Here is a 25906-nt window from a genome sequence, read left to right as displayed (position 1 = left end):
ATCGCATACCAGGGATCATGGATCAGATTGAATACATCAGAATACTTGAAGAGGTCATGCTGCCTTATGCTGAAGAGGAAATGCCCTTGAAATGGGTGTTCCAACAAGACAACGACCCCAAACACACCAGTAAACGTGCGACATCTTGGTTCCAGACCAACAAGATGGACGTTATGGAGTGGCCAGCCCAATCCCCAGATCTTAATCCAATAGAAAACTTGTGGGGTGACATCAAAAATGCAGTTTCTGAGGCAAAACCAAGAAATAGAGAAGAACTGTGGAATGTGGTCCAATCATCCTGGGCTGGAATACCTGATCACAGGGGCCAGAAGTTGGGGGACTCCATGCAACACAGATGTACAGCAGTTCTCAGAAACAGTGCGACTACAACCAAATATTCATGAAGTCATTCAAAGGAAAGCAAAATCTTCAAACATTTCTCAGTTTATATAGTGAATGTTTGAGTTTGTAAAGAAGAATACAAACACGGCCATTTTTTTGAACCGTCTAATATTCACTTTTCTTCCATTTTTTTTAGAGGAACAACACAAATTTGATGTATTTTCTTCATGTTGTGATTTGGAATAGAATGTGTCGTGTTCCCAATGCATTTGTGTGGATGGAAATAAAAGGATTAGAAGGATTTTCAGCTTTAGTCACTTTTTTCATCACACTGCTATTATTATGAACACAACTGTATATATATTTTTTCTTTCAGCAGTGAGGCAGATGACGGTGCAATGAAGTAGCGAGGGGTGAATTTTGTTCTTTATCTCAAGCCTGGTTTTCTTTCTAATGAATCTCTCCCCTCATCCTCCATTCATAACCCCCCCCCCCCCCCGCCCTCCCCTATGTCAAGTTCAGCCAGGCGCTGCCACCGGATGTGTCACGGGGCAGAAGAGGCCCTGCGGAGAGACCTCTGACCTCACAGTCGGGGGGGGGGGGGGCACCGCATCCTTTCAATGTAACCCCACAATTGCCTTTCTTAAAGTAGACATGACCGCTGACTGGAGGACGTTTTATTTGCTCTGTGCATTCATTGTTTGTTATAAATATTGGCCGTGTTTTTAATAAAATGCCTTTTTTCACGTTGATTTGCACTCCATTTCTTCTGTCTACACGCACTCCGGTGATGGCTGTATGGCATTCCTCAGGGTGGGTTTCCCAATGATGACAACAGAAGACAATGTCTGTGTGATATGTTATGGAATGGCCATTTGTAGCGTCCATTGGAAGCCCAAGTGGCAGGGTGACAACGCAGGAGTACAGCTGGGAGACAGGGGCAGAGCGTTGTCACCCTATAACAGGAAGTCCTTGAACAAGGACCTTCATCATATTTCAGTTTATTGTAGACAGACAACTGGGAGATGATTTCTGGTTGGTCGCTACGTTTCCTACTTAGTGGATAGTTCCAGAGCCTGTACCGGAAATGGGGGACAGGAAAGTTCATGTCATTGCTTTACCATGAAGTGTCGTATTTTTAGAGGGGAGAGGTCAGACTCCTTCATACCTGTGCATGCATTGCAGCTGCATGAGAGTATAAAGAATCCTTGTATATGGGGACATCTATGCGGAACTCTTGATGATAATAATCGTATCAGTATACAGTGTGAGTGAGAAGTGTGAAGATTCCCACATAGACGGAGGTGTGTGTGATTGTGCATGAGGATGGCAACACTTTATCTGCTGCAAAGAGCCACCTACAGCAAGGTGCCCCCCTCCTCCACTCCTAGTAAGGAGCCATCAACCCCCTCCAAGGAAGGCGCTATATTCCCCTTCACTGCCAACACGTACTATATTGCCTTTCCACTCCCAATAGGTACCATTGTCTCCCTCCACTTCCAGGAAGGTGCCACCTCCCCCCTCTCTCCACTCCCAACAGGTACCATTGTCTCCCTCCACTTCCAGGAAGGTGCCACCTCCCTCCTCTCTCCACTCCCAACAGGTACCATTGTCTCCCTCCACTTCCAGGAAGGTGCCACCTCCCCGCTCTCTCCACTCCCAACAGGTGCCATTGTCTCCCTCCACGTCCAGGAAGGTGCCACCTCCCTCCTCTCTCCACTCCCACAAGGTGCCATTGTCTCCCTCCACTTCCAGGAAGGTGCCACCTCCCCCCTCTCTCCACTCCCAACAGGTACCATTGTCTCCCTCCACATCCGGGAAGGTGCCACCTCCCCCCTCTCTCCACTCCCAACAGGTACCATTGTCTCCCTCCACTTCCAGGAAGGTGCCACCTCCCTCCTCTCTCCACTCCCACAAGGTGCCATTGTCTCCCTCCACTTCCAGGAAGGTGCCACCTCCCCCCTCTCTCCACTCCCACAAGGTGCCATTGTCTCCCTCCACTTCCAGGAAGGTGCCACCTCCCCCCTCTCTCCACTACCAACTGGTACCATTGTCTCCCTCCACTTCCAGGAAGGTGCCACCTCCCCCCTCTCTCCACTCCCAACAGGTACCATTGTCTCCCTCCACTTTCAGGAAGGTGCCACCTCCCTCCTCTCTCCACTCCCACAAGGTGCGATTGTCTCCCTCCACTTCCAGGAAGGTGCCACCTCCCCCCTCTCTCCACTACCAACAGGTGCCATTGTCTCCCTCCACTTCCAGGAAGGTGCCACCTCCCCCCTTTCTCCACTCCCAACAAGTACCATCTTGCCTCCCTACTCAGAGCAAGGTGGCAAATCCCCCCTCCATTCCAAACAAGTGCCATATTGCCTCTTCACTCCCAACAGGTACCATATTGCCTCCCTATTCCCAGCAAGGTGCTATATTCCCCCTCCACTCCAAACAGGTGCCATATTGCTTCTCTACTCCCAACAGGTGCCATCTTGCCTCCATACTCCCAGCAAGGTGCCAAATCCACCCTCCACTCCCAACAAGTGCCATATTGCTTCTCCACTCCCAACAGGTACCATATTGCCTCCCTACTCCCAGCAAGGTTCTATATTCCCCCTCCACTCCCAACATATGCCATATTGCCTCCCTACTCCCAGCAAGGTGCTATTTTCCCCCTCCACTCCTATCAGGTACCATATTGCCTCCCTATTCCCAGCAAGGTGCCATATTCTCCCTCCACTCCTAACAGGTGCCATATTGCTTCTCCACTCCCAACAGGTACCATATTGCCTCCCTATTCCCAGCAAGGTGCTATATTCCCCCTCCACTCCCAATAGGTACCATATTATCTCCCTACTCCCAGCAAGATGCCATATTCCCCTTCCACTCCCAACAGGTGCCATCTTGCCTCCCTACTCCCAGCAAGGTGCCAAATCCCCCCTCCATTCCCAACAAGTGCCATATTGCCTCTTTACTACCAACATGTACCATATTGCCTCCCTACTCCCAGCAAGGTGCTATATTCCCCCTCCACTCCTATCAGGTACCATATTGCCTCCCTACTTCTAGCAAGGTGCCAAATCCCCCCTCCACTTCCAACAAGTGCCATATTGCCTCATCACACCCAACAGGTACCATATTACCTCCCTATTTCCAGCAAGGTGCTATATTCCCCCTCCACTTCCAACAGGTACCATACTGCATCCCTACGCCCAGCAAGGTGCTATATTCCCCCTCCACCCCCAACAGGTACCATATTGCCTCTCCACTCCTGTCAAGATGCCATCCATGCATCTACTTTCAGCAAGGTATCATATTGCCCCTCCCCCACTCCTAGCAAAGTGTCATAACTACCCTCCATTCCCATCAGGTGCCATATTCCCTCCTCCCCTCATCAAGATGCCATATCCCCTTCAACTCTCAGCAGGTGCTATGTTATCCCTCTTCCTGACAGTAATGGGCCATTCCCCCCTTACACTCCGTGCAGAGTGCTCTCAACAGGATGCCATATTTCCCCCTCCACTTCCAGAAAGGTGTTACTCCCACCCCCCTGATCTCAGCAAGGTGCCATATTTCCCCTTCCATTCCCAGCTTATCTCCCCCAGCAAAGTGCACCCCTCTCCAATCCCAGCAAAGTGCACCCCCTCCAATCCCAGCAAAGTGCACCCCTCTCCAATCCCAGCAAACTGCACCCCCTCCAATCCCAGTAAAGTGCACCCCTCTCCACTCCCAGCAAAGTGCACCCCTCTCCACTCCCAGCAAAGTGCACCCCCTCCAATCCCAGCAAAGTGCACCCCTCTCCACTCCTAGCAAAGTGCACCCCTCTCCACTCCTAGCAAAGTGCACCCCTCTCCACTCCTAGCAAAGTGCACCCCCTACACTCCTAGCAAAGTGCACCCCCTCCACTCCTAGCAAAGTGCACCCCCTCCACTCCTAGCAAAGTGCACCCCCTCCACTCCTAGCAAAGTGCACCCCCTCTATTCCCAGCAAAGTGCACCCTTCTCCAATCCCAGCAAAGTGCACCCCTCTCCACTCCTAGCAAAGTGCACCCTCTACACTCCTAGCAAAGTGCACCCCCTCCACTCCTAGCAAAGTGCACCCCCTCCACTCCTAGCAAAGTGCACCCCCTACACTCCTAGCAAAGTGCACCCCTCTCCACTCCTAGCAAAGTGCACCCCCTCCACTCCTAGCAAAGTGCACCCCCTCTATTCCCAGCAAAGTGCACCCTTCTCCAATCCCAGCAAAGTGCACCCCTCTCCACTCCTAGCAAAGTGCACCCTCTACACTCCTAGCAAAGTGCACCCCCTCCACTCCTAGCAAAGTGCACCCCCTCCACTCCTAGCAAAGTGCACCCCCTACACTCCTAGCAAAGTGCACCCCTCTCCACTCCTAGCAAAGTGCACCCCCTCCACTCCTAGCAAAGTGCACCCCCTCCACTCCTAGCAAAGTGCACCCCCTCTATTCCCAGCAAAGTGCACCCCCTCCACTGCAAGCAAAGTGCACCTCCTCTATTCCCAGCAAAGTGCACCCCCTCCACTTCAAGAAAAGTGCACCCCTCTTTAGTCCTATAAAAATTCACCTCCTCCACACCCAGCTAAGTTAAACTTCCTCCATTCCCAGCAACGTACAACCTCCTCCACTCCCAGTAAGGTGCTTCCCCCACTGCCAGTGAAGTGAACCCCCTCAATCTCAGAATGGTGCACCCTGCAATGTGCAACCTCCTCCACTCCCAGCAAGGTGGACCCCCTTTTGCTCCTAGCAAGGTGCACTTGTAGGACCATGTGGTAGCCCATTGTGGGGACAGGGTTAGCCTTTGCTTAGTTCCCCACTTCCTGTCCGGTTGGAAGACACATTCTAGGAAGAGGTGGATCAGGCTATTGTGTGGAGCAGAGGAGAAGACAGTAGTCAGTCCAAATTGCTGTGTGGATCTTCACCCCCTTGGACCTGTACCTGCTAGAAATATAAAGCACCTGATTTGGACTTCTACTTTAAGGGAATGCCACCTGTATTTCCCATAGTGGGGAACTAGTTAACTGGAGGTCTCTATCAGAGAAAACCCTGGAATGGGCATAGTGCAGAACAGAAGCAGCCATGTTTGAAGGAACCATGAGATAAAGGACTGCTGCAAGGCAAGCTACTATACTATGAACTGTAAATCCCATGTTCTATGGACTGGTATGATGCCTGTTGCCAAGGTTCCAGCAAAAAGCAGACAGAGCCTCGTCATCCCCGTGGTGTGCATGGTGGCCTATACCCGGGGAAGAAGAAGTGTGGACACTGGCCTGGCCAGGAGAATGGTGGTGGGCAGGAGAAAGACAGTTGTGAGAACAGATTTCCTGTCTGGACCAAGTGCCAGGATCCCCTTCCTCTACCTACAATATTCAGACCTCTTCTACTGCAAAGTGAAGACCCCCATCCAGGGAGATGTATACCACCCCCTTCTCAAGTAATGTGGTGACCTTATCCCTTACATTAAGGTGCAGACCCCCCACCACCTCCAGTACGGTGCAGACCACCCCTCTCTCCAGTAAACTGCAGACCACCCACCACCACTAGTAAGATGCAGACCACCCCTCTCTCCAGTAAGGTGCAGACCACCCACCACCTTTAGTAAGGTGCAGACCACCCCTCTCTCCAGTAAGGTTCAGACCACCCAACAACTCTAGTAAAGTGCAGACCACCTCTCTCACCAGTAAGGGGCAGACTAACCACCTCTAGAAAGATGCAGACTACCCCTCTCTCCAGTAAGGTGCAGACCACCCACCACCTCTAGTAAAGTGTAGACCACCCCTCTCTCCAGTAAGGGGCAGACTAACCACCTCTAGAAAGATGAAGACCACCCCTCTCTCCAGTAAGGGGCAAGCCACCCACCACCTCTAGTAAGGTGCAGACCACCCCTCTTTCCAGTAAGGTGCAGACCACCCACTACTTCTAGTAAAGTGCAGACCACCCCTCTCTCCAATAAGGGGCAGACTACCCACCACCTTTAGTAAGTTGCAGACCACCCCTCTCTCCAGTAAGGTGCAGACCACCCACCACCTCTAGTAAAGTGTAGACCACCCCTCTCTCCAGTAAGGGGCAGACTAACCACCTCTAGAAAGATGAAGACCACCCCTCTCTCCAGTAAGGGGCAAGCCACCCACCACCTCTAGTAAGGTGCAGACCACCCCTCTTTCCAGTAAGGTGCAGACCACCCACTACTTCTAGTAAAGTGCAGACCACCCCTCTCTCCAATAAGGGGCAGACTACCCACCACCTTTAGTAAGTTGCAGGCCACCCCTCTCTCCAGTAAGGTGCAGACCACCCACCACCTTTAGTAAGATGCAGACCACCCCTCTTTCCAGTAAGGGGCAGACTACACACCACCTCTAGTAAGGTGCAGATCACCCACCACCTCTAGTAAAATGCAGACCACCCTTCTCACCAGTAAGGGGCAGACTAACCACCTCTAGAAAGATGCAGACTATCCCTCTCTTCAGTAAGGGGCAAGCCACCCACCACCTCTAGTAAGGTGCAGACCACCCCTCTTTCCAGTAAGGTGCAGACCACCCACTACCTCTAGTAAAGTGCAGACCACCCCTCTCTCCAGTAAGGTGCAGACCACCCCTCTTTCCAGTAAGGTGCAGACCACCCACTACCTCTAGTAAAGTGCAGACCACCCCTCTCTCCAGTAAGGGGCAGACTACCCACCACCTGTAGTAAGATGCAGACCACCCCTCTCTTCAGTAAGGTGCAGACCACCCACAACCTCTAGTAAAGTGCAGACCACCCCTCTCACCAGTAAGGGGCAGACTAACCACCTCTAGAAAGATGCAGACCACCTCTCTTTAAGGGGCAAGCCACCCACCACCTCTAGTAAGGTGCAGACCACCTCTCTCTCCAGTAAGGGGCAAGCCACCCACCACCTCTAGTGAAGTGCAGACCACCTCTCTCTCCAGTAAGGGGCAGACTAACCACCTCTAGAAAGATGCAGACCACCCCTCTCTCCAGTAAGGGGCAAGCCACCCACCACCTCTAGTAAGGTGAAAACCACCCCTCTCTCCAGTAAAGGGCAAGCCACCCACCACCTCTAGTAAGGTGAAGACCAGGGGCGGACTAACAACTCATGGGGCCCCCAGGCAATAGGGGATCATGGGGCCCCTGTGTCCTTGCCCACACTCAAAGCACACCCAAAAAAGCCTATAAAAGGTACCAGGGGCATTTCATGGGGCCCCCTACTGACCCAGGGCCCTCGAGCAGTGCCCGAGTGTTCGAATGGTCAGTCCGCCCCCGGTGAAGACCACCCCTCTTTCCAGTAAGGTGTAGACCACCCACTACCTCTAGTAAGGTGCAGACCACCCCTCTCTTCAGTAAGGTGCAGACCACCCACTACCTCTAGTAAAGTGCAGACCACCCCTCTCTCCAGTAAGGGGCAAGCCACCCACCACCTCTAGTAAGGTGAAGACCACCCCTCTCTCCAGTAAGGTGCAGATCACCCATCACCTCTAGTAAAGTGCAGACCACCCCTCTCACCAGTAAGGGGCAGACTAACCAGCTCTAGAAAGATGCAGACCACCTCTCTCTCCAGTAAGGGGCAAGCCACCCACCACCTCTAGTAAGGTGCAGACCACCCCTCTTTCCAGTAAGGTGCAGACCACCCACTACCTTTAGTAAAGTGCAGACCACCCCTCTCTCCAGTAAGGGGCAGACTACCCACCACCTGTAGTAAGATGCAGACCACCCCTCTCTTCAGTAAGGTGCAGACCACCCACAACCTCTAGTAAAGTGCAGACCACCCCTCTCACCAGTAAGGGGCAGACTAACTACCTCTAGAAAGATGCAGACCACCTCTCTTTCCAATAAGGTGCAGACCACCCACCACCTGTAGTAAGATGCAGACCACCCCTCTCTCCAGTAAGGGGCAAGCCACCCACCACCTCTAGTAAGGTGAAGACCAGGGGCGGACTAACAACTCATGGGGCCCCCAGGCAATAGGGGATTATGGGGCCCCTGTGTCCTTGCCCACACTCAAAGCACACCCAAAAATGCCTATAAAAGGTACCAGGGGCATTTCATGGGGCCCCCTACTGACCCAGGGCCCTCGGGCAGTGCCCGAGTGTTCGCATGGTCAGTCCGCCCCTGGTGAAGACCACCCTTCTTTCCAGTAAGGTGCAAGTCATCCACCACCTTTAGTAAGGTGCAGACCACCCCTCTCTCCAGTAAGGTGCAGATCACCCATCACCTCTAGTAAAGTGCAGACCACCCTTCTCACCAGTAAGGGGCAGACTAACCAGCTCTAGAAAGATGCAGACCACCTCTCTCTCCAGTAAGGGGCAAGCCACCCACCACCTCTAGTAAGGTGTAGACCACCTCTCTCTCCAGTAAGGGGCAAGCCACCCACCACCTCTGGTAAGGTGTAGACCACCTCTCTCTCCAGTAAGGGGCAAGCCACCCACCACCTCTAGTAAGGTGCAGACCACCTCTCTCTCCAGTAAGATGCAGATCACCCATCACCTCTAGTAAAGTGCAGACCACCCTTCTCATCAGTAAGGGGCAGACTAACCACCTCTAGAAAGATGCAGACCACCTCTCCCCCCAGTAAGGTGCACCCCTCCTAGTAAGGTACAGACCCCCCAATAAGGTGCAGACCCCCACTCCCCTCCAGTAAGATCCATTTCCCTCCCCGTAAGGTGCACCCCTCTCTCTCCCGCAGCCCCTCAAGCCTCTAACCCCATCGCAGCTCCTCTCCCCTGTGCAGCTCCGGCACTAGGACCCTGTGCCTCCCCCCCCTACTGCACTGTGCATCCTCCGTCCCCCCCACTGGAGTGCAGTCTGTGGCACCGTTTGCTGCCTGTCTCCCCTTCGCCCCTCTCTCTCTGCAGCCACAGCGATGTGGATCCTGCGTTCGGCTTGCCCCATCGCTCTGGGGAGCAGGTGCGAAAAACCGTAGCGAAACCCTTTTCTGAAACAGCCTTGGGGAGGGCGTGAGGGGAGGGCGCTGGGGAGGGGCGGCTTTTCAAAAAGGATGGGTCTTTTTTTTTTCCACCCTTCCCTGAAAGCCGTGCAGGACTTCAGATTAATGTGTGTTTATACATGTAGTCCAAACGTGAAAGTGCCGAGTGCGTGCGTGTGTGTGTGTGTGTGTGTTTCGGATGAGACGGCGATCGGCGGGCGAGTGTGGGGGAATTGCAGGAGGAACCAGCACGTTGGAGACATGGTCCTCATTTTGCATCACATACTTATTGCAGTTCTCCGTTTCTTTAGACGGGGTCAGCAGGCTTTTCTGAAGGCGGACGAAGGGACTCCGGGATGCTCCGAAGCACTCCAGGTAGGACACCTTCTATTCTTCCCTTCCATAGTTTCCTGACACCTTCTATCCTTCCATTCCATAGTCTCCTGACACCTTCTATCCTTCCCGTCCCTTCCATAGTCTCCTGACACCTTCTATCCTTCCCTTCCATTCCATAGTCTCCTGACACCTTCTATCCTTCCCTTCCATTCCATAGTCTCCTGACACCTTCTATCCTTCCCTTCCATTCCATAGTCTCCTGACACCTTCTATCCTTCCCTTCCATTCTATAGTCTCCTGACACCTTCTATCCTTCTCTTCCATTCCATAGTCTCCTGACACCTTCTATCCTTCCCTTCCATTCCATAGTCTCCTGACACCTTCTATCCTTCCCTTCCCTTCCATAGTCTCCTGACACCTTCTATCCTTCCCTTCCATTATATAGTCTCCTGACACCTTCTATCCTTCCCTTCCATTCTATAGTCTCCTGACACCTTCTATCCTTCCCTTCTATAGTCTCCTGACACCTTCTATCCTTCCCTTCCATTATATAGTCTCCTGACACCTTCTATCCTTCCCTTCCATTCTATAGTCTCCTGACACCTTCTATCCTTCCCTTCCATTCTATAGTCTCCTGACACCTTCTATCCTTCCCTTCCATTCTATAGTCTCCTGACACCTTCTATCCTTCCCTTCCATTCTATAGTCTCCTGACACCTTCTATCCTTCCCTTCCATTCTATAGTCTCCTGACACCTTCTATCCTTCCCTTCCCTGCCATAGTCTCCTGACACCTTCTATCCTTCCCTTCCCTTCCATAGTCTCCTGACACCTTCTATCCTTCCCTTCCATTCTATAGTCTCCTGACACCTTCTATTCTTCCCTTCCATTCTATAGTCTCCTGACACCTTCTATTCTTCCCTTCTATAGTCTCCTGACACCTTCTATCCTTCCCTTCCATAGTCTCCTGACACCTTCTATCCTTCTCTTCCATTCCATAGTCTCCTGACACCTTCTATCCTTCCCTTCCATTCTATAGTCTCCTGACACCTTCTATTCTTCCCTTCCATTCTATAGTCTCCTGACACCTTCTATTCTTCCCTTCCATTCCATAGTCTCCAGACACCTTCTACCCTTCTTCTTTCCTGACACCTTCTTTCTTCTCTTCTAATACATTCTATACTTCTCTCCTGACACCTTCTATCCTTCTTCTCTCCTGATACGTTATCCTCCTCTCCTGAGACCTTCTATCCATCTTCTGTCCTGACACATTATATCCTTCTGTTCTGTTACATTTGATCCTCTCCTGAGACATTCTATCCTTCTTTTCTTCTTCTCTCCTGACTTCTTCTATCCTTCTCTTCTGTTACATTTGATCCCCTTCTGAAACATTATATCCATCTTCTCTCCTGACACCTTTTATTCTTCTCTCTCGATACATTCTATCCTTCTTTTCTAATACAATCTATCCTTCTCCCCTGACACCTTCTATCCTTCTTCTCTCCTGACACCTTCTATCCTTTCTCTCTCCTGACACCTTCTATCCTTCTTCTCTCCTGACACCTTCTATCCTTCCTCTCTCCTGACACCTTCTCTCCTGACACCTTCTATCCTTCTTCTCTCCTGACACCTTCTATCCTGCTTCTCTCCTGACACCTTCTATCCTTCCTCTCTCCTGACACCTTCTATCCTTCCTCTCTCCTGACACCTTCTATCCTTCCACTTTTCTGATACATTCTATCCTCCTCTTCTGATACATTCCATCCTTCTCTCCTGACACATTCTATACCTCCTCTCTCCTGATACATTCTATCCTTCTTCTCTCCTGACACCTTATATCCTTCTTCTCTCCTGACACCTTCTATCCTTCCACTTTTCTGATACATTCCATCCTTCTCTCCTGACACCTTCTATCCTTCCTCTCTCCTGACACCTTCTATCCTTCCTCTTTTCTGATACATTCTATCCTCCTCTTCTGATACATTCTATCCTTCTCTCCTGACACCTTCTATCCTTCCTCTCTCCTGACACCTTCTATCCTTCCTCTCCCCTGACACCTTCTATCCTTCCTCTCCCCTGACATCTTCTATCCTTCCTCTCCCCTGACACCTTCTATCCTTCTTCTCTCCTGACACCTTCTATCCTTTCTCTCCCCTGACACCTTCTATCCTTCCTCTCCCCTGACACCTTCTATCCTTCTTCTCCACTGACACCTTCTATCCTTCTTCTCTCCTGACACCTTCTATCCTTCTCTCCTGACACCCTCTATCCACTCCTGACACCTTCTATCCTTCCTCTCTCCTGACACCTTCTATCCTTCTTCTCTCCTGACACCTTCTATCCTTCCTCTCTCCTGACACATTCCATCCTTCTCTCCTGACACCCTCTATCCTTCTCTCCTGACACCCTCTATCCACTCCTGACACCTTCTTTCCTTCCTCTCTCCTGACACCTTCTATCCTTCTTCTCTCCTGACACCCTCTATCCACTCCTGACACCTTCTATCCTTCCTCTCTCCTGACACATTCCATCCTTCTCTCCTGACACCCTCTATCCTTCTCTCCTGACACCCTCTATCCACTCCTGACACCTTCTTTCCTTCCTCTCTCCTGACACCCTCTATCCTTCTCTCCTGACACCCTCTATCCACTCCTGACACCTTCTATCCTTCTTCTCCACTGACACCTTCTATCCTTCTTCTCTCCTGACACCTTCCATCCTTCCCTGTCGGTATTTAGTTATTTTATTTCAGCTGACAGTTTCTCCAGCACAGTGCCAGCACTCCCAGCGGGAGCCGATGCATTTTTCTGGAACGCCGTTTTTTTTGGGCTAAGCCCGGCTCCCCTGTGAGCGCTGGCAAGTGTGGCGAATGCCAGAGGTTCACCCTGCAGAGTTCCAGCTGTCCTTGGGCTGCAGGTGGGACCGGTCACACACCTGGAGAAAAGGGACTGTCGTTGTTTCTGGCGAGTTGATTGGCTGGGAAGATTGTCAAGCATGGAATTGTGTTGTTGCCGCGGTGCCCGGACGGGTGTGCGCACCTGGGCGCGCTGGTGACGCTGTTGAAAAGCATTGAAACTTCTGTGCTCTCTATAATCGCTGTCATCCAGCCGGCACTCACTGTATAAATACAGATCAGGCAGCGTATAATATCAGATGACTCTGGCCAATCCGATCGTTCTGTTGTATTGCGAGCATTAAGGTGCCCACACACGTATCAATACGATCATCGATGTGACCAAAATGATTTATTTGAATGCAAATTGTAATTAAAAAAAAAAAAAGAATCAATTTTACGGTGGCCAAGCTGCTTCAATCTCTTTTCTGAGCGACCTCTCCCGTTATCGATCACATATCTGTTTAGACCACGCAGCCTCCTAATTGATTCAATCAAATTGATGGACAAATCCTCTCAGTGCTGCCGATCGATGTAACAAGACCCATCCATTATCCCGACCGATCAATGGAATCAGATCTAAATCGATCAGGAAGGGAAGTGATGGCTATTCGATCGCTCGTCGATTTTGATCGATAAAACCGAAGCGTGTGTGGCCGCCATTAGTGACTCCAGAAAGTCGATTTGCCGTGGTGGAAATTTTTTTCGATCTGATGGAATGAACACCTATCTGCACGTGGAACAGATTACCGGTTGTATTGATTAAATGATCATTTCTGATTGATTGTGTTTTCAGTCAACGTGCTATGTTGATATTTTCATTGACGGTGAATCACTTGTTGCCGATCGCTCACGCCTCGATCGATCGCAGGTTGATGTTTCTATGGCTACTTTGAATCATCTGAACGAAGCGGAATTGTGACAACTGTTGAAAAAAAAAAAAAAAACTGCGTGCGACAGGATTGTCTTGGCGGTTCGGCGTCCATTGGATCCGATGACGCCGCGTGAATGGAATGTTATCGTTTGTCGATATTTCTGATTGAAACGTGAATTTGCTGTTAAATATGTAATATAAACTGAATGTAAAAGAGAGGCAATCGAACCGACAAAAAAAGCAACTGGAGGGGGGGGGGGCAGACCAATCGGATCGCGTCGGTTGGCGTATTCTGATGAATCGATCAGTTAAAAGAAAAAATCTTTTGGGACCCGTTAATTGAAGTCCTTTGTTAGCAGGGGGTGGGGGTGGGGGGAATAGAAGGTCACAGTGTTGGGGGGGGGGGAGGGGCGATCTGTTATGTCATTTGCAGGGGGGGGGGTACTTCACCTAAAATATACATCTGTCATTATTCAGCGTTTGATGCCGTTTTGTGACTTTAATTTAACCCCGTACTCGTCTCCTGTCGGTGATGAAGATTGCTGCTGTATGTCTCTATTACTCCACCGACCAATCAGGTCATTGCAGAGGAGCAGCTACAGCCGTCTTTGCACACAGGAGCTAGCACTCCAATGCCCCCGGGGGGGGGGGAGATACAACCCTGCTGGTAACTGGAGCCCGGTCACCAGTGCTGCAAGGCTCTACTACTATGAGCCGGTCAGGAACTAGAAGTCCCAGCATGTCCAATGTGTGCAGAACTGGAGTTCCCAGCATTCCTACAGAGGGACAGCTTATGAGGAACTACAAATCCCAGCATCCTAAAAACATTCCACATGGGCACAGATTGGCTGAGCATTGTCTGTCCCCCTCCAAGGTCACCGTGTCCCCCGGGGTCACCAAAACTCCTCCTGGTGTCAGTGACCCCCCCCCCCCCCACCCCAGCTTTGTGTTGCCCGGACACTGTCAGTTGGCAGTGATGGAGTTCCATGTGGAGCTGGGCCGGTGTCAGTGCATTGCTGTCCCCTGGATGTGTCTCCACTCCTCCGGAATGTTGTTGTCCTGCAGCCGCCACAATTAGAGGATCTAAATATACCAGCCGAGGATTGTGACAAGTCTATAAACAGAGCAGACAGCTGCTGCAATATCCTCCGCCCTGCCACTCCTCACCGCTGATCACTGTCACTACTGATCACATCACCGCTGATCACCATCACCACTGATCACTGTCACCACCACCGCTGATCACTGTCACCACCACCGGTGATCACTGTCACCATCACCATTACCACTGATCACCGTCACCACTGATCACTGTCACCATCACCACTGATCACTGTCACCACCACCGGTGATCACTGTCACCGCTGATCACTGCCACTACTGATCACATCACCGCTGATCACCATCACCACTGATCACTGTCACCACCACCGGTGATCACTGTCACCACCACCGGTGATCACTGTCACCGCTGATCACTGCCACTACTGATCACATCACCGCTGATCACCATCACCACTGATCACTGTCACCGCCACCGCTGATCACTGTCACCACCACCGGTGATCACTGTCACCACCACCGGTGATCACTGTCACCGCTGATCACTGCCACTACTGATCACATCACCGCTGATCACCATCACCACTGATCACTGTCACCGCCACCGCTGATCACTGTCACCACCACCGGTGATCACTGTCACCATCACCATTACCACTGATCACCGTCACCACTGATCACTGTCACCGCCACCGGTGATCACCATCACCGCTGATCACTGTCACCGCCACCGCTGATCACTGTCACCACCACCGGTGATCACCGTCACCATCACCACTGATCACCGTCACCACTGATCACTGTCACCGCCACCGGTGATCACCATCACCGCTGATCACTGCCACTACTGATCACCATCACCACTGATCACTGTCACTGCCACCACTGATCACTTCACTTTCACCATCACCACTGATCACCGTCACCGTCACTGCTGATCACTGTCACCATCATCGCTGATCACTGTCACTACTGATCACCATCACCACTGATCACTTCACTTTCACCATCACCACTGATCACCGTCACCGTCACTGCTGATCACTGTCACCATCATCGCTGATCACTGTCACTACTGATCACCATCACCACTGATCACTTCACTTTCACCATCACCACTGATCACCGTCACCATCACTGCTGATCACTGTCACCATCATCGCTGATCACTGTCACCATCATTGCTGATCACTGTCACCGCCACCGCTGATCACCATCACCGCTGATCACTGTCACTGTCTGCTTTATTTCTAATCCCTGTGCTGAGTTCCCGGGTCTGTACACCCGCTGTGCCCATTATGAGGGGTTCCCACCATCCCTGTGCAGAGTTACCGGGTCTGTACACCCGCTGTGCCCATTATGAGGGGTTCCCACCATCCCTGTGCAGAGTTACCGGGTCTGTACACCCGCTGTGCCCATTATGAGGGGTTCCCACCATCCCTGTGCTGAGTTCCCGGGTCTGTACACCCGCTGTGCCCATTATGAGGGGTTCCCACCATCCCTGTGCAGAGTTACCGGGTCTGTACACCCGCTGTGCCCATTATGAGGGGTTCCCACCGTCCCTGTGCCGAGTTCCTGGGTCTGTACGCCAGCTGTGCCCATTATGAGGGGTTCCCACCATCCCTGTGCTGAGTTTCCGGGTCTGTAAACCCGCTGTGCTCATTATGAGGAGTTCCCACCATCCCTGTGCTGAGTTCCCAGATCCACAGGACTCAGCAGAAGGCTAGGCTCCACATACATCTAAAGTAACATCTTCGGGTGGATGGACTGGCTACCTTCACTACGAAGGTGAAATCTCTGTGGGGTGAGTCACTGGCACCTTCATTAATATCCTGCAGTGGGTGTGACCCCAGGAAGTACGGCAATCATTTCGGATGCCAGTAGTAAATATGTCTGCCAATAAATTTAGATGTTGTCTACTGCAGACTGGGGAATGCGCCGTCCTGCCAAGAATCTACATATTCTATTTATTAATAGGTGGGAATGATGTCATCCTCATTTACAGCTCCAACCTGCTTAAACGAACGATCAGAAGTCGAATAAGAGCTCACATTTAACCCTTCCATGGCCGGAGCCATGAACTTATATATATAATTGGTGAAGGAAGGGGCCCTGGAGAATAAAATTTGTTTTATACTGCATGATATTTGCAATATAAAAGATGAAGTTGCATCAAGTAACGAGATACCAAACACGTCGACCCTCAAAACTGCAGCACCCAAAATTGCCCATTGGTGCTGCTTGGCTCACAAATTTGGCGTTTACTGTCAATAACGGGTCTAGGATTATTGCTCCCACGCCGGCATGTGTAGTGGATGCCTATTAGGTGTGAGTGGGGGGTGGGGTGGTTTATTAAACTTCAAGGGTAAGTTCCCCTATTCATGACAAAAGAAAAGGTGAACTAAATCCAAACACTCTTCTGGATCTGATTGGGTGCAGACTGTGCTCAGTTGGCCAACAAGGTCGGGAATTGACAGCTCTGAACCTAGAAGTGCTCAGAGCTGGGCTCTTCCAGTGTTCATGCTTTTACGGGGGGATCAGTGAATGGATTTTGCCAGATCTCCCAACATTCTTTATCCTGATATCCACTATACAGGTCCCAGGGCACATAGGGGGTTGTGGGGGTCAAGTGGGGGGTGAGCTTTACACCTTCCCTAGCATGTAGAAGTGACAAGTGACAGGTTCTATTTAGGGAGGTATCACCTCTATACTATTTTGTATCTGATTGGGTGCAGACTGTGCTCAGTTGGCCAACAAGGTCGGGAATTGACATCTCTGAACCTGGAAGTACTCAGAGTTGGGAGTGCTTCCAGGTTCATGCTGTTACAGGGGGATCAGTGAATGGATTTTGCCGGATCTCCCAACATTCTTTATCCTGATATCCACCATACAGGTCCCAGGTACCCAGGGACATGGGGGGATGTGGAGTGTCAAGTGGGGGGTGAGCTTTACACCTCCCCTAGTATGTAGAAGTAACAAATGATGGGTTCTCTTTAAGGGAGGTATCAAGGGCCCCTATTAGACCCCCTAATGTCACCTCTATACTATTCTGTATCTGGTTGGGTACAGACTGTGCTCAGTTGGCCAACAAGTCGGGAATTGACATCTCTGAACCTGGATGTGCTCAGAGCTGAGTGCTTCCAGGATTCATGCTTTTACGGGGGGATCAGTGAATGGATTTTGCCGGATCTTCCAACATTCTTTATTCTAACACTTACCATACAGGTAGCAGGCACACAGGGCATATGGGGGGGGGGTGAGCTTTACACCTTCCCTAGCATGTAGTAGTAACAGATGACATGTTCTCTTTAAGACAGTATCAGGGGTCTATTAGACCCCTCTAATGTCACCTCTATACTATTCTGAATCTGATTGGGTACAGACTGTGCTCAGTTAGCCAACAAGGTTGGGAATTGACAGCTGTGAACCTGGAAGTACTCAGAGCTGGGAGTGCTTCCAGGTTCATGCTTTTATGGGGGGATCAGGGAATGGATTTTGCCGGATCTCCCAACATTCTGTATCCTAACACTCACCATACAGGTCACAGGCAACCAGGGCACATGGGGGATGGGGATGTGGGGTATCAAGTGGGGTTGAGCTTTACACCTTCCCTAGCATGTAGACATGACGGGTTTTCTTTAAGGAGGTATCATAGGTCCCTATTAGACCCCCTAATGTCACCTCTATACTATTCTGAATCTGATTGGGTACAGACTGTGCTCAGTTGGCCAACAAGGTCGGGAATTGACAGCTCTGAACCTGGAAGTACTCATAGCTGGGATCTTCCAGTGTTTGTGCTTTAAAGGGGACATCAGTGAATGGATTTTGCCGGATCTTCCAACATTCTTTATCCTAATATCCACCTTACAGGCACCCAGGGCACATGAGGGGATGTGGGTGTCAAGCGGGGAGTGAGCTTTACACCTCCCCTAGCATGTAGAAGTGACGGGTTCTCTTTAAGGAGGTATCAGGGGTCCCTATTAGACCCCCTAATGTCACCTCTGTACTGTTGTGAATTTGATTGGGTACAGACTGCTCAGTTGGCCAAAAAGGTTGGGAATTGACAGCTCTGAACCTGGAGGTATCAGGGGTCCCTATTAGACCCCTAATGTCCCCTCAGCACCATTTTGAATCCGATTGGGTGCAGACTGGGTGCAACTTCTTCCCTTGCTAGAGAGGACCGACACCTCTGAAGCAAGAAGTGCTCAGAGCTGAGCACTCCCAAGTTCAGTCTTCAAAGTAGGGGTCAGCTAATGGATCTTGGGTGAGCCCCCAACATTCTTCATTCAGATACCCACCATAGAGATCACAGACCCCAGGACTCATGGCTGGGTTGGGTTTCAAGTGGTGGGGGGTCACCTTCCCGAGCATGTAGAAGTGATCAAATGATGGGTTCTCCTTATCAGGTATCAGGGATCCCTATTAGACCCTTAATATCCCCTCAGCACCATTTTGAATCTGATTGGGCAGACTGGGTGCAACTTCTTCCCTTGCCAGAGAGGACCGACACCTCTGAAGCAGGAAGTGCTCAGAGCTGAGCACTCCGGAGTTCAGTCTTCAAAGTAGGGGTCAGCTAATGGATCTTGGAGGAGCCCCCAACATTCTTCATTCAGATACCCACCATAGAGATCCCAGACACCCAGAACTCATGGCTGGGTTGGGTTTCAAGTGGTGGGGGTCACCTTCCCAAACATGTAGAAGTGATCAAATGGTCGCACAGCCATCTCAGTCTCTTTCACTACAGGTAACAAACCCCTCCGTTGTGATAGCTACAGCACCAAAAGGGTTAAAGTAGATATAAACCCACAATAAAAAACCTCCACCCGTTGAGGCTTCACCTGTAACTAGAACATCCCTTTCGGGTGCACCGGCCCTTTAAAAGCATGCGCCCTTTAAACTCTTTTTTGCGGACCGCGGACGCGAACAGCCGAGGCGGCGTAATCTCGATGCTTGTCATCTATCATGGCCGCCCTGAAGCTTGTACCAGCACGGCGGCGGTGATGGCTTTACTTATTTTTTTACTTGGTGAGGTTAATAAAGGGCCTCCGAGACATTGACCCCTGACGGCGAACCATCGAAGCGTCACAGCGAGGGGTCAGATCTCGCGACTCCTCTGTCATTGTTGTCATCTCACTGCGAAGAAAATGATGGAAAATTGCTGGGCAAAAAAAAAAGGAAGAAGAAATGTCAACGAAAAACCACCGTTTGCGTGAGATATTTCCTATATATGGGGTGACTTTACCAGCCGCACACATGAAGAAAAGTTCTATTATGAAGAGGGCTCCTCCTCCCCGGCAGCTTCTCCTCTGCTCTGTCAATTGGACATTTACCACCATTTCAGCCCCAGTCCCCAGGACAAAGGTCATCCTGCCCACACCCTGCCGAAAACCCACCTAGTGACTGGGGTGGCCCATCCAGACCCCATCTACTTACAGGAATGGTCCACCCAAGCCCGGCAAGACCTCCCACTTACATCCCTATCACCGTAATTAATGCCTTATTGATTTACTTTCCTATGTTCAATAGCTCATATAAAGGTGACACGTGTGATCCCAGGACATACCATCAACAGAATTAAGGTCCACCACAAGCCCACCCACCTACTGAGGTCACCTAAACCCCACAAGACCTCCCACTTACATCCCTATCACCGTAATTAATGCCTTATTGATTTACTTCCTATGTTCAATAACTCATGTAAAGGTGACACGTGTGATCCCGGGACATACCATCATCAGAATTAGGGTCCACCCCAAGCCCACCAACTTACCGTGGTCACCCAAACCCCACAAGACCTCCCACTTACATCCCTATCACCGTATCTAACGCCTTATTGATTTACTTTCCATGTTCATGTAGTCAAATAAAGGTGACACGGTGATCCTGGGACATACTATCATCGGAACTAAGGTCCGCCCTAATCCCACCAATTTACAGTGGTCACCCAAACCCCACAAGACCTCCCACGCATGGCCCATATCACAGCAAATAATGCCTTATTGATTTACTTTCCCTGTTCATTAATTCATATAAAGGTGACACGGGGATCCTGAGACATACTATCATCGGAATTAAGGTCCACAGTCCACCCCAAGCCCACCATCACAAGACCTCCCACTTTCAGCCCCTTGCACCACAATTAATGTCCTACTGATTTACTGTCCACGTTCATCAACCCAAATAACTGTGACACTGTGATCCCGAGGCATACTATCATAGGAAACTGAGGTCTACAGTCCACCTCAAGCCCTCCCAGTTACCTGGTGGTCCCATCCAGTCCTTACTCACTTACCGTAGTGGCCCACCCTTAATCCAGGGTGGCACCCACTTGCAGCCCCCATCACTGTAATGAATACCCTACTGATATACTGCCCATGTTTGTTAACTCAAAGAAGGGTGCACTGTGATCCCAGAACATAGTCCGGGACACAGCCTTGTCTGAACTGAGGTCCACAGTCCACTTCAAGCCCACCCACTTACCGGGGTCAGTCAAACCCTACAAGACCTCCCACTCACGGCCCCTATCACAGCAATTAATGCCTTATTGATTTACTTTCCATGTTCATCAACTCAAACAAGGGTGACACTGTGATCCCGGGACATACTATCACTGGAAACTGAGGTCCACAGTTCACCTCAAGGCCTCCCAGTTACCTAGTGGTCCCATCCAGTCCCCACCCATTTACTATAGTGGCCCACCCCAAATCCAGGGTGGCACACACTTGCAGCCCCCTTCACTGTAATGAATACCCTACTGATATCCTGCCCTAAATAAGGGTGGCAATGTGATCCCAGGATATAGCCAAGGACAGTCATCGGAACTGAGGTCCACAGTCCACCCTAAGCCCACCTAGCTACCTGGTGGTCCCATCCAGTCCCCACTCATTTACCGTAGTAGCCCACCCCAAATCTAGGGTAGCACCCACTTACAGCCCCCTTCACTGTAATGAATACCCTACTGATATCCTGCCCCAAATAAGGGTGGCACTGTGATCCTGGGATATAGCCAGGGACAATCATCGGAACTGAGGTCCACAGTCCACCCCAAGCCCACCCAGTTACCTGGTGGTCCCATCCAGTCCCCACCCACTTACCATAGTGGCTCACTCCAAACCTGGGGTGGCCCACCCACTTGTAGCCCTTATCACTGAATTTAATGCCTTGTTGATTTGCTGCCCATAGTCATTAGCTCAAAGGGTGACACAGTGATTTTGGGACACAGCCCGGGACACTCATGGGAACTGAGGTCCAAGATGCGGGACTGTCCTGGCAAATCCAGTACATTTGGCACCTATGCCATCGGTTGTACCAGTCAACTTGAGAGGGAGTGCCCCTGACACTAAATATTTGCAGGTGCTCTGTGCTATGTTGGCTTTCACCCCATAATAAATAGGGGTGTATTTATTTATTCTTTATTAAAATCCTTTTTTCACCTTTTTTTTTCACATCTCAGTGCTGCCGATCTCCCGCAGCGACATGTGCACTCCGGCGATGGCTGCATGGCATGGAATTTCCTAACGGTGACAACAGTGCCTCGTGTAGTCTCCCTTTTTGACAAGGTGACAACTCAGAAACACAACCGGGAGACAAGACGGAGCGTTGTCACCCTATAACAGGAAGTGGGAGGGTCTTTGTGGCGGGATCTCCAGCGATTATTTTTATCGTTGTGAAGATTGTCAGTGAATTTTGGAAATGACATCAGCATGACGTCGACATGAACTTCCATTTTTTGACTCTACAGGACACCGTAGGGATTTGCGGAGTGACGGGGCATCTGAGATATTCATGATGGCGTTCAGATGGGTGTTAATTCCTAAAACTGGCAGATGAGGGTTTTGTTGGCCACTTTGAGCCTATGTAGGCGGTTGATGGCCTGAGAACGCCACGCGCTGAGTGGAATGATGCTTCAGCAGGCTCTTTCTGAGACTCTAATTCTAATCATTTTTTGTTTTTGGCGCCCCCTTTGGAAGCTTTGTGTAACTGCTTTGCCGCTTCATTACGCGCTTCTCAGCAATGCCTTCCTATCCTCCACGAGAGGCGATTGTCACCTGGAACATGACACAGAGGCTTTCTCTGGGTACAACAGGAGCCTGCGCAGAGAGATCAGGGAAGCCAGGGAATTCTAGCTGATATGTTGAGCTTGAACCACATCCTTGTCACATGATATATCTCTCCGGAGTCACGCGCTTTGAAGTTATTTCTTATATGTAGTTTTCTGAAAAGACTCCTCAGTGTTCCCAAGCGCAGCATCAGCCGTGCTAATAATAGAACGCCGAGGATGCGCTCTGTTTTCTTAAAGGGTAACTCCATTTTTTTTATTAAACTCTTAAAGGGTAACTCCATTTTATTTGATTTTATTAGATTTTTAAAAGATAACTCAATTTTATTCGATTTTTAAAAGATAACTCCATTTTAATAAACTCTTAAAGGGTAACTCCATGTTTTCAAATTAATAATAAATAAAAAAAACTCATAAAGGGTAACTCCATGTTATTAAATTAATAATACATTTTAAAAAAAACTCTTAAAGGGTAACTCCATGTTATTATGTTATTATTAAATTAATAATAAATTTTAAAAAAACTCTTAAAGGGTAACTCCATGTTATTAAATTAATAATAAATTAAAAAAACTCTTAAAGGGTAACTCTTTAAGGGCTTAACAGCATTGAGTGACCCTTTAATATTTTTTTTTATTATTTTATTAAACTCTTTACCTCTTTAATCCTTATAGGGTAACTAATAAAATGGTGACACCTTTCTTAAAGTAGGAGTTACCCTTTTAAGGGTTTAATAAAACAGAGTCACCCCTTAATAATATATTTTTAAAACCCTTAAAGGGTAACTCAGTTGTATTACATTATTAAGGGTTAATTGCATTTTATTAAACCCTTAAAGGGTATCTCTAATAAACTGATGACACCTTTTAAGAGTTTAATAAAATGGAGTTACCCTTAAAGGTTTATTAAAATGTAGTTATCCTTTAAAGGGGTTCATTAACAAAAAACTCCTAAAGGAGTTCTATTTTTATTAAAATCTTAAAGGATAACTCCATTTTTAAAAAATTATTAAAGGGTCACTCCATGTTATTAAGCCCTTTAAAGAGTTACCCTTTAAGAGTTTTTTTTTAATTTCATTAAACTCTCAAAGGGTAACTTCATTTTTTAAAAACCCTTAAAGGGTAATGCTAATAAAATGGAGTTCCCCTTTAAGAGTTGAATAAAATAATAAAAAAAAATATTAAAGGGTCACTTAATGATATTAAGCCCTTAAAGAGTTACCCTTTAAGAGTTTTTTATTATTTTATTAAACTCTTAAAGGGTAATTCAATTTTTATTAAACCCTTAAAGGGTAATGCTAATAAAATAGAGTTCCCCTTTAAGAGTTTAATAAAATAATAAAAAAAACTCCTAAAGGGTAACTCCATGTTATTAAACCCTTAATGGGTAATGCAAATAAAATGCAGTTCCCCTTTAACAGTTTAATTAAATAATTAAAAAAAATATTAAAGCTTCACTCCATGCTATTAAGCCCTTAAAGAGTTACCCTTTAAGAGTTTTTTATTTTATTTTATTAAACTCTTAAAGGGGAACTCCATTTTCTTACACTCTTAAAGGGTAATGCTAATTAAATGGAGTTACCCTTTAGGAGTTGAATAAAACAATAAAAAAAACTCCTAAAGGGTAACTCCATGTTAATAAAACCTTAAAGGGTAATGCTAATAAAATGGAGTTCCCCTTTAAGGGTTTAATAAACTGAATCCACCCTTTAAGGGTTTAATAAAAATGAACTCCAAAAGGGTAACTCCATTTTATGAAATTCTTAAAGGGTAACTCCATTTTATGAAATTCTTAAAGGGTAACTCCATTTTATGAAATTCTTAAAGGGTAACTCCATTTTATGAAATTCTTAAAGGGTAACACCATGTGCATTAAACCCGTAAAGTGTGGCTGCATTTTTCTAAACCCTTAAAGGATAACTCTAATAAAATGCAGCCACCCTTTAGGGTTTAATGCACATGGTGTTACCCTTTAAGAATTTCATAAAATGGAGTTACCCTTTAAGAATTTCATAAAATGCAGCCACCCTCTAGGGTTTAATTTAAAAAAAAAAAAAACTCTTAAAGGGGAGCTCCATTTTATGAAAACCTTTCCCTTTTAATATAAAAAAACCCAAAAAGATGCAGTTGTCACATGTTGTGACTACAGCTGGCAGACACGCCCACTCAGCAGCTTGTGTCTCTGTTATGATGTTGGGTCTGATCACATGACTCCAGCAGGCAGACACGCCCACTCAGCAGACAGGAAGCAAGTGGCAGTGACACTCCTCCGAGGACCGGTCACTGATATAACAACGTCCACTTGGTAATCGATTCCTACTAAATGGTCATGTGTGGAGCAAAGCAGTAGGTGGCGCTGTCCAGGAGATGACTGCAGCGTCTCTCGGCGTCGCACCGCCTAACATCCATTCATAAAAATCGTTCAGTATCACCACTCTATGGGCTGCTCCAATAATGGTCAGGAACGCTTTGCTACATGACTGGTCCTCTTTAAGGCTCGGTTATAGTCGATCTAGTTTGTGCTTGCTGTAAAATTGTGGACGTGCCTGAACTTGCGGGATGTGGCCATGAGGGGGCGCACTAGTATGGACTGAATGGACTATGGGGGAATATCGCACCACAACCGCCACCCTAGTCTGTAGCTCGCGGTTGCAGGGGGGAAGGTTGAGGGGTGGACACAGTGCAGCTCAACTGCCTATTTTTTTACCACCCCCTGGCTGCAAGGGTTTATTGTTCTTGTTGCTGCTGGGGGATCTATTGATGTTGCTGGGGGGTTCATTGTTTCTGCGGGGGGATTTAATTCATGCTGCTGAGGGTTTTATTGTTGCTCTTGGGGAATCGATTGATATTGGTAGGGGATCCATTGTTGCTGTTGGATGTTTCCTTGTTGCTGCGGGGGGATTTATTGTTGCTGCCCGGGGATTTATTGATGTTGGTGGGGGATTTATTGTTGCTTCTGGGGGATTTATTGATGCTGTTAGGGGGATTTATTGATGCTGGAGGATTTGTTGCTGTAGCAAGGGGTTTTGTTGTTGCTGCGGAAGGATTCATTGATGCTGCTGGGGGATTTATTGTTGATTTTGGAGGATTTACTGTTGGTGCTGGGGGTTTCATTGTTGCTGTTGGGGGATTTATTGTTGCTATTGGGGCATTTATTGATGCTGCTGGGAGTTTCATTGTTGCTATTGGGGGATTTAGTGATGCTGCTGGGGGATTTATGGTTGATGTTGGGGGATTTACTGCTGGTGCTGGGAGTTTCAATTTTGCTATTGGGGGTTTTATTGTTGCTGTTGGGGGATTTATTGTTGCTGTTGGGGGATTTATTGTTGATGTTAGGGGGTTTACTGTTGCAGCTGGGGGTTTCATTGTTGCTATTGGGGGTTCTATTGCTGCTGTTGGGGATTCATTGATGCTGCTGGGGG

General features: G+C 48.8%; 1 protein-coding gene across 2 annotated transcripts in view; it reads left to right on the top strand.

Moving 5' to 3' along the window:
- PDE2A (phosphodiesterase 2A) overlaps positions 1–25906 on the top strand; it is a 684164-nt gene that overhangs the window by 272864 nt on the left and 385394 nt on the right. The window contains exons 1-2 of one of the 2 annotated variants that reach the window (XM_089662878.1): positions 9116–9243; positions 9574–9637. In XM_089662878.1, the coding sequence (XP_089519004.1) occupies positions 9200–9243; positions 9574–9637 (108 nt within the window). In that variant the 5' untranslated portion in view covers positions 9116–9199. Of the gene's footprint in view, positions 1–9115; positions 9244–9573; positions 9638–25906 lie in introns of those variants that run through there. The other variant, XM_089662877.1, reaches the window with a different exon arrangement.

Source organism: Staurois parvus, unplaced genomic scaffold, assembly GCF_062004578.1.
Source record: "Staurois parvus isolate SC_StPar_1 unplaced genomic scaffold, SC_StPar_1.0 ptg001578l, whole genome shotgun sequence".
Taxonomy (NCBI): domain Eukaryota; kingdom Metazoa; phylum Chordata; class Amphibia; order Anura; family Ranidae; genus Staurois; species Staurois parvus.
Note: the sequence above shows the minus strand (reverse complement) of the source record. Positions and strands in the feature narration are given on the sequence as shown.